The 13,455-nt window shown below is 38.9% G+C and overlaps 3 protein-coding genes across 3 annotated transcripts; 2 read left to right on the top strand and 1 right to left on the bottom strand.

The window, feature by feature from the left end:
* Positions 1-5,161: 5,161 nt before the first annotated feature.
* Positions 5,162-5,974, top strand: ATC70_002862 (uncharacterized protein; the record flags this gene model as incomplete). The annotated part of the gene is made up of 5 exons (XM_064822232.1): positions 5,162-5,231; positions 5,289-5,416; positions 5,473-5,686; positions 5,748-5,863; positions 5,927-5,974. 5 exons carry the CDS (start codon positions 5,162-5,164, stop codon positions 5,972-5,974), a joined length of 576 nt encoding a protein of 191 aa, XP_064681918.1.
* Positions 5,975-6,249: 275 nt separating this feature from the next.
* On the top strand, positions 6,250-7,394 carry ATC70_002861 (uncharacterized protein; the record flags this gene model as incomplete). Its single annotated transcript, XM_064822231.1, has 3 exons — positions 6,250-6,252; positions 6,452-6,521; positions 6,589-7,394. 3 exons carry the CDS (start codon positions 6,250-6,252, stop codon positions 7,392-7,394), a joined length of 879 nt encoding a protein of 292 aa, XP_064681917.1.
* A 722-nt stretch (positions 7,395-8,116) lies between these two features.
* Positions 8,117-8,881, bottom strand: ATC70_002860 (uncharacterized protein; the record flags this gene model as incomplete). The annotated part of the gene is made up of 1 exon (XM_064822230.1): positions 8,117-8,881. The coding sequence occupies one exon, from the start codon at positions 8,879-8,881 to the stop codon at positions 8,117-8,119; it is 765 nt and encodes a 254-aa protein (XP_064681916.1).
* Between the last annotated feature and the right edge of the window lie 4,574 nt (positions 8,882-13,455).

Here is a 13,455-nt window from a genome sequence, read left to right as displayed (position 1 = left end):
GGTAGAAAGGGGGTGTTGTTAAAGTGGTGCTGATAGTGGTAATACCATACAGTCTGCAGCATACAAGCAAAAAAGACCTGGTGGACTGAAAGGTCTGGGTATACTGGATGATGTTGTCGAGATGGGTGGTGTTCTAAAAGCAGGATTTTTCTGAAATTGGAATAGGTATTCTGTGCGACGGAGGGTGGCATATACATGTTGAAGGCGGCGGACCAAAAGGAGCGTTTGGCAGGACAAGCAAAGAAAATTGCTCTGTAGTCTCCATGGATGAATTGCATATAGAGCAGATGGGGTCAGGAGGAGTTTTGAGGCGACTCTGTAGCAGTTCTCTAGTAGCGATCTTGTTATGAAGCACGCGGTACCATGTGTTTCTTGCATTCAAGGGAAGGCGTAAGGATCAAAGCATTTGCCATTTGAAAGGTGCCAGAATTTTTGGTGGAGTCTTCGAGGGAGGTGAGGGAGGAAGGGATTTGAAGCCCTTGGTAGATAGAGGAGCTATCTGGAAAATACAAAATTTGCCTAATCTTGAACAGAAAGAATAAACTGAGCCTGAATCATTTTTGGAGGCGGAATTGCCGCTGGCTAACCTACCACAAATGCCTTTCTTTTGATGACAATAATGTTGATTTCGATGCTGACTAAATGGGATCATGGAATTAAAAGAATAATTGCTTGGCCTGAATACTTCTTTTGGGGAGCTTTTCCTCATGATGGTGTCTTTTGCAATGACAGCATCTCAAAAAAGTTGCAGTCGATGTTACGCAAGTCCTGAATTTACTTAGGACCAGCTTTACGTCGCCATATTATTCAGAGCATCAGCAGCAGTGAATGATATGGCAATGCTATTATCTGAAAAAAATGGAGATTGTGGTTTACAAATGCTGCATAAACCTTGAATTTTTTTTCACAGCGTCTCATTAATAGGCTTCGTTTGATATCAGTGTAAGTAAACAGGGCGCTGAGGGTGATACCTCCTTTCCTCCTCCTCCAGTCTCTTTTTTTTTTGTATTAAGATGTATCTTTATTGCTTTCTCCAGACTCTGATATAACCTTTCTTTCACTAATAGTTGGTTGTTTAATATCAACTTCATATTATGCCAAAATTTTATTATACCTGATTTATTATGTCTCCAGTAAGAGCCTGCAGGATGTCGCCATCGTCATTGAGCGTAGCGAGATTGCATTAAATTCAACATTTGGTAGTATTAGTCTTAATAGGCTTTACCGCAGCCGAGCAAAGGTGTAAAACCGTAGAGTTCAAGCAGTAAATTCGAGTATATATTTCCGCTTTTATAAGTTTACCAGCAACATTTCGCATCAACAAAATTTGCATGAATTAGCTTTACCAAAATCAATATGCCTCCTCTTCGAATTAAAAATTGCGCAACCTACAGAACTGCCCTTCCAGTAAGTTGCAGCTAAGAAAGATGTGATTCATGCTGTGTAAATAAAAGCCATAAAGCAAAAATACAGCCAAATCGGACACTTTTGAAGTCTTCATATCTTGACATGTAGACTTTTCTGAGCCTCCGGAATAATACCAGGCAATTGTACATGAATAGTAGTAACTTCCTGACACCCTTGCTCAACTTTTTGGGTCAAAAAAAAACATGGCCAAAAATCGATCAAAAACCATGAGGGGTACATCATGATTTTCATTGAAAATCAAACAATCGCATTTTTTACCTTAAAAATGATGACTTTTACTATGGCATATACTAATTCAAAGTGTTTCTCTCCACTCAAAGCTACTTCAGAAACCACTTTATGCGGTCTTTGTATGCAAAATTTCGACATTTTGGCCAAAAACCTTATTTCGGGTTTTCTGTGATTGCTCATTAAGTTGAGTCAGAACAAGTATTTTACTTGGCGTCATTGGAAGCGACTTAAAAAGTACTGCAAGAGTGTATTAGGAAGCATTGTATGATTATTGCAATTTATATAGTTGAATATCTCAAAACAAATTAAGGAAGTCAATCTTGAACAGAAAAAATAAACTGAGTTTGAATCAATTTTGGTGGTGGCGGTATTGCCGCTGGCTGGCCTAGGTGTCTTTTTGTTGATCACAATGACGATTGTGATGCTTGTGGAATACATCCACTATGATCTGCATTCCGACAGTTCATCCAGTTACCAGATTTAGATATAAACTGTATGTACACTGGATTAGATGTACGATATCGATTTATACTATAAGAAGATATGGACTTCAGATACGCTAGTACTATAAGATTCATACTATATAAGATATAGGCTATAGATGGCACCACGGACATGGATGGCACTATAGACTTATACTTGTATTCCGACATTGACTACGGATGTTTACCATATCTGGATAGGCACCAAGATTAATGCAATATGAGCTTGTTGCTTCAGATGTGCACTTTATGATCCACGCTATGAGACACATGCTTATATCCGTGATACTAGCTACAGATACTTTATGTACTACAGACTTGTACTATATATGAGACATGCTATAGACATGCATACGATATGCTATAGACATGCCAAAGATGTATGCTCAGCAATATACACTCAGATATGTACTATTGATATAGACTAAAAAGACTGTACCTATCGGATACATGCTACTAGATCGATATTAATTATCCTTATAGAAAGAATAGATCAGGGTACTTTGGATGAGAGTCTAATTATTCATCCAGGCTAAGCTAAATCATGATTAGCTTGCTGTAGCTGTCTTTTAGCATGATTAGACATTAGTTGATCTGAGTTGACTTATTTGTCAATCTAATTAATAGAGCTTTTATCCATTGTTACAGTATTTAAGAAGGATCATCTACCTGGCCAGTAGAGAGACTTTAGTTTACTTTACACCTGTCAGTTTGATAATAAACATACCTGTATCAAGTTGACTTCATTGTTTTTTATTCTTTTTTTTCCGTGAATTTTAGTCTTATAAAGCCTCAAATTCCACAAAATGCGCTATTGCTTGAAGCTTTGGCATAACTCTATCATGAAATATTGACAATCTAGTCCTGAACAAAAAATCGTTCCCAGATTTTTTGCTTGCTTTTACACGCAGATTTTGAACAAAAATCGATAATTTTGCATGATACCCTTTTTGGTGATATCTCGACAAATATTCATTGGATTTGCACAGGGCAAATACCATACGGTAGCTCTGCGCTATATCTACTTTAATCTAAAGGCTTGAAGTATCAGATGTTGTACGTTTTCTTCATAAATTTGCTCAAAATGATATATTTTATGAGCTACAAGCAGAGGATTTATGAAACTTTTATCGTTTCTCTATAAAAACCATACTATCGTATAGAAAATTGAAAAATAAACAGAAACTACTAAGCTTAAAGCTCTCGTTCGCTTAGTAAGATCTAACGGTATGGCCCTTTGAAAATAGGTCATTTGGAATATTTTCCCACATTACTCATCCATATTACCCTGAATAGCCCCACTTTAGGCACGCCCTACGCAATCAAAGTACTCTCTACAACTTTTAATACACATTCATTCCACATTCATATAGTAATTTAAAAACTTTCACTAGCAGCATCTATTTAAAATTATCTTTTTTCTAAAAATTACTCTTTTCTCAACAACCAAACTTTCTACAAAAATTTCAATTGCATCATCGTTTAAAGGGCAAAAAATTGGTATTGGAACATGCTAGTTTCAAGGCTCTAACATCAATTTTTCAAAAATCAATGTTCAATCGTCCAAAAGTTGAAAACCTCAAAATCAAAAAACATCTTGTACATCCAGGTCCTCATAGGTAGAAAAAATCAGAATCTCATCAAACTTAAATATGTTGTAGAATAATGATATTGGAGCAACTTTTAAGTGGGAATATTATATTGGAAATGCATACTTCATGAGATAATCAACATTGGAGATGCTATTTTTAAGCGGGGGAATATACATATTTTAAATTGGAAACGCTATTATTCTTAAATAAAGCAAGCTACAGTTGTCTAGCCTTGACAACAAAATTCTTCAACATGTCAGGTATCTATTGATAACTTAAAACCAACAAGTTAATGTGGCCAGATTTTGCATACGAAAGCCTCAGAAACGGTGTTTCAGAAGTCGTCATAAGTACATTCAAAACATACATCGTCATTAGCATCATTGAATGCGCCTTGAAATGTACTCCAAGACAGCTTAAGGGAGCTCAGAAAAAAAGTATAATGTCTATAGTCGAATCCTGCAAAATATATTGAATAAGTCAGAAATTCCTATTCGAGCGAAAGAGTCCAGCGGAACTCAAGCCCGTTTTGGCTGCTGCTTGCTGACAAAATGATGTTTCTCTAAATCATGGATATAAGCAATGTTGATGAAGCTAATAGAAAGAAGATTCTGCGTCGAGGTAATTCCATACCTCAAACTAACAAACGTTTCTTGATCTTGATATACATATACATATTTGGTAGATTTAAATGTTGTAATTTACACCTCTCCAAATGTGAGATGCAAAATTGACACTTTACTACTCAAGATTGGATACGATGCAGTGTCTCAAGTATTACGGCTTCTGTGCTTTCAATTGAGTTATCTGTAAGCCAATAGTAGTACTGTATATGGTATGGAGCAATAAAATAGATAAGTTTGTCTAGAAGAACCACTCTATAGCAATGTAATGGTCATCATAATCTTATATTATTATCAAAGATTCTCGGTCAATCAACGCCACTCTCATCAATAATAGAGTTAACGAATAAAGCAAGGCTATCACTGAGATTCAGCAAGGGCTAGTTAGGTATATACAATCCTAAAAACCTATGGAGATGTTTGATTTGCTCCGCAGAAAATTACAGGTGAATCTTCGTGCTAATGAGCAAGACATTGCGTAGTACCCGGGTCCATAATCATCTATCTCCTCTCTGGTTGAGGTGTGACCACAGTACATCAGCCCATTCAACAATACATGCTCTTTTTTTTTCGCTTCTCTCTAAGGATGGGAGTATTCTGTCAGAAATATGAATTCTCAAGTCTTGACTGAAGAGGTATAATTGCGTTTACGCTTTCAAAGGCAGATTGCATAGTAGATGTTGCCCGCACTCATGACGTGGTACGAGTTTTACATTTTGAAGTACTACTATAAAACCGCAACTCGTCTTTTTGTTTGCTTGTTTCTCTTCTTCAAGTTTGCTATTAGAAACTAAATTATTCAGCAATGAGCGCTCAAAAGAAAGCTATCGTATTCCTATGTGAGGGTGCAGAGGAGATGGAATTCACAATCTCAGGTAGGTCATCCTTAAATGCTTTTCATGATATGACGATGGCTAAATGGATGAGTCCAGTCGATGTATTGCGTCGTGCTAAGGTAGAGGTAACAGTCGTTGGCGTTGAGCTTGCTAGCGATGCTGCTGTTTGCAGCCGTGGCGTAAAGATTACTCCTGATGTCAAGTTCAGTGAATCCCTTAAGGCTGTAAGTTGTTGAAAGGTTGTTATCAAAAACATCCGAACCCTAAAATTTGACGATAGGATGACTATGATGCAGTGATTATTCCTGGTGGCAATGGCAGCGCAAAGACATTGAGTGCTCATGAAGGTGCCAAAAAGTTGATCATGGATTTCTACAACAGCAAGAAGATTGTTGCATTTGTTTGTGCTGGAACTCTAGTAGCAAAAGCAGCTGGTATTCCTAGCAAGCATACTGTTACTTCATATCCTGCTGTCAAGGGGCAATTAGACAATGGTAAGTGTTCAGCTCCTCTAATGTTCTGATGCATGTACGAGTAACATTGGATCTCTATTAGTCTACACTTATTCTGAAGATCGTGTCGTTGTCGATGATAATGTCATCACCAGTCGCAGCCCAGGAACTAGCTTCTTGTTTGCTTTGACTATTGTCGAGCAGTTGGTTGATGTCAAGGTAAGTTCACTCAAACTCATTTAAAATTACAACTTGTGTAGTAACATTGAATCTTGATTTTAGACTGCCAATCTTCTTAGAGATGAAATGCTCACTTGCTCTTCTTTGTAATTAAATAAATAACTTATATTGGTCTTTTCATATATATATATAAAAAAACTGACTTGTCGAAGCTTCAACCTTGATTGACGTTAATGCACGTTGTTTCAAGCTTGTCATAATGATGAGTGGATGATTGTACTGCTACCAAGATCCGAGTTTATAGTAAACATGTGACTTGAGAAACCTGATCCGGGTCTCCAAACCTGTTTGGAATCTCTGTGTCAAATACACCAACACACCAAGCCTAGCAAAGATCCTTCCTTTAATCACTTCAGCCAGTCGCCATGGTAAGAAAGACAATGCCATTGCACCAACAACGCATCCAGAATGACAATCAATACGTGATGTATCCAATAAAGAGGATGGATGGATGAACAGATTCGTAATTTTCTCTTATTTGGCTATATGCATGGATGGATGGGATTTCTGACTGATACGCCACAAATCGAATTGTTTTTTCCTAATACCTATTACGATATTTCATAGCCTTTCGTTAAGCAACAGAAGAACAAGGCCTACTTCAAGCGTTACCAAGTCAAGTATCGTAGAAGAAGAGGTAATTCATAAGAGGACCTTCTTGGAAATGTGAAGAGTATCATGCTCACGTATTTGCATCAATTTAGAGGGTAAGACCGACTACTATGCTCGTAAGAGACTCGTCGTTCAAGCCAAGAACAAGTACAACTCTCCCAAGTACAGATTGGTCGTCCGTTTCACCAACAAGGACATCATCTGTCAAATCATCTACGCCAAGCTCCAAGGTGATTTCGTTCTCTCTGCTGCCTATGCTCACGAACTCCCCCGTTATGGTGTTAAGGGTGGTTTGACCAACTGGGCCTCTGCTTATGCTACTGGTCTCCTCCTTGCTCGTCGTACTCTTGCCAAGCTCGGTCTTGCTGACAAGTACGAAGGTTTTGCTGAGCCCGATGGTACCGTCCAATTGATCGAAGCTGCTGAGGATGCTCCCCGTCCTTTCAAGGCTTTCCTCGATGTTGGTCTCGCTCGTACCTCCACTGGTGCCCGTGTCTTTGGTGCCATGAAGGGTGCTTCCGATGGTGGTATCTTTGTCCCCCACAACGGTAACCGTTTCCCTGGTTTCGATATTGAGACCAAGACCAACGATGATGAACTCCTCCGTAACTACATCTATGGTGTTCACGTCGCTGAGTACATGGAATACCTCGAAGAAGAAGATGAGGAACGTTACAAGAAGCAATTCTCTACCTTCATCAAGGCTGGTATCACTTCTGATAAGGTTGAGGATATGTACACTGAAGCTCACGAAGCTATCCGTGAGAACCCTGCTGCTCAACCCACTGAGAAGAAGGGTAAGCCCGCTAAGCCTTACCGTAGACTTGTTGCCCTCAACAAGAAGCAACGTCTCAACAAGATCAAGGATGCCAAGGCTGCTTTCGAAGCTTCCCAATAAGCTGGTTGTTTTGACTAAGTTCTTTTGTTATCTTGTGTAATAAAAAAGCTTTATACACTCAATAATGTCAAGGGAAAGAGATTTGATCTACTTGATGGATAAGGAAATGTCGAGGATTAGGAAAGTGTATGGGAGTATGATGCTTGAAAAGGACCACAATTCATGAGAACATTCAAGGTTGATCTGATAAGTGATTTTATAATCTGTGTAAACGAATTTCCGTGATGATTTTGTATAATGAGTGTCTATAATTAACATGAGCTTAGCGAAAAGATTTGATAAATGCAGTTGCTCATATAAAGATCTGAAATTGCCATGCTTACCCCTGGATCAATGTCATGTCATTCCCAAATATAGCAACATCTTTTGAACAACAAATAATTATCAGATTTGATGTGCAATCATCATTAATTTATGGCGAGCTTGTTATACTTGTACGTTGTCTTGTATTTAAAGCATTGTATACCCTTGCTACTTGTAATTGATATGTGCATGTTACTTACTTGGCCTTGGGTTTTGTGATCTGATGGCCTCTGCAAATTGAGTATAACAACCGAGTTGCCAACACGATTAATGCCCTAGAAGACCAACATTGAACAAAGCAGCTACATGGTACTAGTAAACCAAAGCAACAAAAGGCAATATATGGATAGAGAGCAGAATCAGGCAAATTTTTTCAAATGTTTAATGATTAAAAAAAAGAAAGTAGTATATTAAAAGATTTAGGCATCCTTAATCTTCTTGGTACCACGAAGGAGACCAGTACGACGAGCAGCAATCAAACCGACCTTTTGACCAGCAGGAGAATCACGAGCCATAGTAGAGGCCTTACCAATATGTTGATGGTTACCACCACCGTGAGGATGGTCAACGGGGTTCATGGCAACACCACGAGTCTTGGGCCAGCTGTTACGCTTGACTCTGTACTTGTGGAAAGCACGACCAGCCTTCAAGAGGGGCTTGTCAATACGACCACCACCAGCAACGACACCAATGACGGCACGAGAGGTAGAGGGAATGACCTTCTTGGAACCAGAGGGAAGACGAATACGGGTCTTACCATCATCACCATGACCAATGACGGTGGCATAGTTACCAGAAGTACGGGCAATGGATCCACGGTCACCAACCTTTTCCTCAACGTTACAGATAACAGTACCTTCGGGCATGGAGGCCAAGGGCATAACGTTACCAATGTTCAAGGTAGCCTTCTTACCGGCATAGATGAATTGACCAGTGTACATACCTTCAGTGGCAATGAAGGTTTCGGTACGGAGCTTGTACTTGTAGGGATCACGGAAGACAACCTTGGCGAGAGGAGCACCTCTTCCAGGATCGTGAACAATATCCTTGACAATACCACGGACATAACCATGACGTTCAGCGAAATCAAAGACTCTGAGCTTGGCAGCACCCTTACGACCAACGGTGTGGGAACGGAAGATACTTCCGGCACCCTTTCTTTGAGCACGAATAACACGACCCATTTAAGATGATAATTCTATGTGAAAAGCGTTAATTATACTTGTGTGTGTCATACGTCAACATTGAAAGTGAAGGGAAAAAAAGTAGCATGGCATGAGGGTGAACTCGATGTTGGGTCAAGCGAAATCCAGACGTCTCTATCGGCAACATGGCGAGCGTATAGACATTTCAGTGTTGTAGTTGGATCGAGTGTTATCGTTGTGGTGGCTCATACATATAGTGTCAACTAGAATTTACATTCCACTGCCTCTTTTCATCTATGCGATTCATCCATCTTTCGTTTCATCCATCCATCCATCCATCTTGATCTGTTTTTCATCCATCCATTATCGAATCGCCATGCTGATCGCCACCATTCATGAAGCTTTCCCCTCCAATTTCAATGTTGATATTTTGTTGCTTAAAACGTACCCTATTTGGGGAGAAGAGAAGGGGTCTACACTGATCGGCTTAATTTCATTATTTCTGCTGTTTGAGCAGAGCCAACTAAAATTGAGTTTTAAAATGTGAGTTGACTACAGTTGTCGGGCAAAGCCTAAAGATCCATTTTAGTAGTACGTTTGCCCAAAAAAAAAAAAGAATGTGTGTGAGCATTTGGCACATAGCTTACTATATTGAAGGAGTTATTGTATTTGAAATGTTGGTATAGTCGGTTGAATACATCAGGACAGATATTGCAAATATATATATATATATATAGCTGACAGAGATAACAGTAAATTACAGATGTACTTTTTACTTGGGCCTGCCGTTTAGCATTCTGTACTGAAAAGATTCCATTTATTCGGGTCAAGAATCATGTCATAGAGATGCTTTCAATGAATTGAGGCGCTTTTATTAGGCTCTGTAACCCAGGACTGGCCGTGTCGATTTCTAAAATGGGGCCATGACAACAACAACCTACAATGTCAAACCGCAATGATCAATCACCTACTGACATTATTATCATGCTCCTGATCTTGGTGCTCAAGATTATCTCATCTCGCAATCTCATTGTGTATTTTGACTAAGGATCACCTACAACTTATCATATCTGGATAGGAAGACATATTGCATTTCACATTAGGATTCGCATTTGGTTTGCAATCCTCAGCGATTAAATCTAATATATAAAAGTCAAACGTAAAAAGTAAAGTCAAACCAAACAGCCAGACTAAATGACAGCATTTTTTAGTGAGCAGTTAGCCCTCTCCCCCTGAGCTTCAGAGCCATCGATTGCCTTGATGAGGAAGGCAGCATCACTATTGCTAACAAGCAGCAGCCAAAATTATTTAATCTCCGTTGCCCGATATTCTTTCTCGATTCGTTGATTTTTAATCAATTTGCGACTTCTTTGATCTATTTTCCTTGATTCGACTATAAGAAGTGTGATGATCATGCTACGCCTCCTAATGCATTCTTGGAGTACTTTTGAAGGAGCATCTAATGGTATCAAGCATGAAATATATCTAGAGTGAATTTGTTGGGCATTATTGCATTTTATGAAATGACGCTTTTCACCGAAATGTTGAAATTTTGCATAATAAAGTTTCACAAGAATAGTTTCAGGGGTTGCTTTGGATCCAGAGAATCATTTTGAATTAATACATGTTATAGTAAAAGTTTTCATTTTTGAGGTCAAAAACGCGATCGTTTGATTTTTGATAAAAATCATGAGGTATCCCTCATGGTCTTTGGGTCGATTTTTGGCGATTCCAAAAAAGTTGGGCTAAGATGTCAGAAAGGTAGTGCTAGATGAGAGCGACTGCTTGGTGCTATTATGGCAGCCTAAAACGGCTTCTAACGCGAGAAATCACTGCTCAAGTGCATCCAGTTTTTACTGTGCTTTGCACACTTTCTAGTAGTAAGAAGTAATGCAAGTATGCTAGCTGCTTGTAAATGGTCTCTTTCCATGGATACAGACGTGGAACATCGCAGAAGAGTCAAATACCCAGGCGTAAATTAATTTTGAGGGGGGTTTTGCCGATAGTGAAACGCCGAAAATTCAAGTTTTGGTATACAGTATATTATAAGGATAGGTTGGTATTCTTGTCTTAATTCAAGACATTTATCCTCGAAAACACCACGTTCACATCAATCAATGTCCTCAGTATGTCATATCTAGCCATTCATGATGATCAAATATTCATAAGATGCTCAATCTTTACATGGCTGCATTAATGCAATGTGATTTTGCTTAAATATTACGATTTTCTGATACTGGTTTCTTTATGATCCATCTCAAGCCATTCGATAGGCCGCAAACGATTTTTTCGATCCCCAGTTCTTTCCTGACATATTTTGCCAATTTTTCAGATGAGGTTTTGTTCACATCGATCGAAATCGTCGATCGTGCATGACGGGCGCAAGGGTCAAGCCAAATAGCCAGATTGCAGCCACGCGAAAAAAAAAAACAAATGAAATGAATAGCATTATTAGATTCGTCATGAAGCAACTTTCAAAAAGCACATGCAAGCCAATTGTGGTAGATGGTATTCAGCTGTTGTAATCGAACTTGAATTTATTGGCAAACAAAGCAGGTTCAAGGCTGAATCGAATCGTTCCAGCAAGACCACTGATAATGGTCATTTCGTGCAGATGTTCAAAAAAGCAAGTGATGATATTAGAGCCAGTAAAGACAGAGACTGCAACGCAAGGTTGACTCAGCAAAGTCTCATCAACATGTAACCGTTTCATTATACATCGCTTTCATGCAAAACTACAAATCTACATTTATTGCAACAGCCATCCTACCTATAATATCACTCACTTATAAAAGTGACAGACAAGTTTTTGGTCGAGTCTGCAACATACACTTTGGCCGCCTCATAATATGTGTCACTCACAAAATAATCAAGCTTAAAACCACTAAAATGGATTTGGGGCTAAAAAAAAAAAAATCTTGACATCAAGCGGCAAATCAACCAAATGTGGTTCCTTGATGCTGACTGATGATGACGATAAATGAGTATATAGACAACAGTGACCACAAATGAAGAGAAAGGGTAGGCGATGCTGTAAGGTTTATGTCATTGATTGCTTTGCAATACTGGTACATGATGCACTCTTGCATCTAGTCAGAAATATGCATTCAAATGCTGCTTTCATCGCTGCTCCAACAGCCTCAACCTTCTGCAGACTTTCTGTATTTAGCTAACCGTCAAAAGCCCTAATTTAGGTTATAAAACATTTGACACTGAGAAAAGAACCTGAAATACAGCGTCGAAAAACAAAAACAGCTTAGAATGGTTTAAGCAAAATGACAGCTTGTATTATAGAAGTCTAGACAATCAAGCGCCATGATTACAGGACCCAACTAAACTTATAACACTGAAACACCACAGGTCTCTCTCATCATCAGCTTTCTCCGTCTTGGCATACGTCTATAGCATCATCGAGACCAAGAGAGGCTTGGGCTACACGATATCATAGATGTGGTTTTTCCGTGTTTGAACGCGCGCACTTGTGCCCTCTTGCAATGGATTCATGAATTGCCATATGAAAACTCGTGCTTTAAAAGCAAGTGAGCAAAAGATGATTCATGCACAGACACATACAACACATCACAAAGGCGTATGCTCGATGCACGCTAATGAAGGGCCTTTGTTTTGACGTTTCATTCATGGATCAGATGTTGCCAGCAGCAAGTGCTTTCAATAGGTTTTTAGGCATCGGTTCCGAGTAATGTCCGTGTATTCCGCATTGATTAAACGATACATGCTTGATTGTTTGTTATGTTTTGCTATCGTATCATGGATGCATTCTGCTCAGGAGAGAGAGAGCGAGGGTAAGGAACGAACGTTTCATTCTAAATAAAGTGATTTGAGGCATTCTTTGTATATACACATATCTCTTCCTCATCGTTTTGCTATAATAGCTCTCGGAGATGGCGATAAATTAGGTGCTTCTTGAACTGCAAATTGCATAAATATTTATGATGGAAACAGGTTCTTGTCTTCTTTCTCCTTGCTATTTTCATAAAGTAGTGCAAAAGATGGGGTCCCCAGGCCCACATTCACTTGCAGTTTTTTTTTTTTTCAGAATTAAATCGTGTTACAATTCATTCGAGCGAAAATGTCGTAATAGAGTGAGGAGGGGGCACGATAAAATATATTTGCCGAGCATTTTATACACTCTCAGGTATAACAATCCTTAACGTGTAGCATTTTTGACCTGTCGTCATTTTGGCCTTCTAGTACGTAATGAATGCCCTTATTTGTATATGAGCGTAGAGTGTACATCCAGCCTGTTTTCCGCTGTTTGTATATATATATATATATAGTAGCACTTGAAATGTCAAGTCATTTCTGAGAAAAGTGCTCTGCCATCTTGTCAACAAAGCTTCTAGATCTATGGGTACATGTAGATGCTATTCGAGTAATTTCAAAACGTGTCTAAATCCTTGCGTGTACCACATTTTCATAGTGATGCTATAGCCCAAATGACGCAATGGCTCGCTCATATGGCCAATCAGTTTACAGTGCTACGCCAAAATGATACAAAGTTATCTAGATTTGCTGGTCTGGATTCCCTTAAAAAGCTGGGGTTCAAGATCGACACTTTTCAGATGACAAAATGTATAAAAGGAACCATTTTC

The sequence above is a fragment of the Mucor velutinosus genome (genome assembly GCF_035048745.1).
Source record: "Mucor velutinosus strain NIH1002 chromosome Unknown tig00000093, whole genome shotgun sequence".
Lineage (NCBI taxonomy): Eukaryota > Fungi > Mucoromycota > Mucoromycetes > Mucorales > Mucoraceae > Mucor > Mucor velutinosus.
This window is presented reverse-complemented; position numbering and strand designations above follow the sequence as displayed.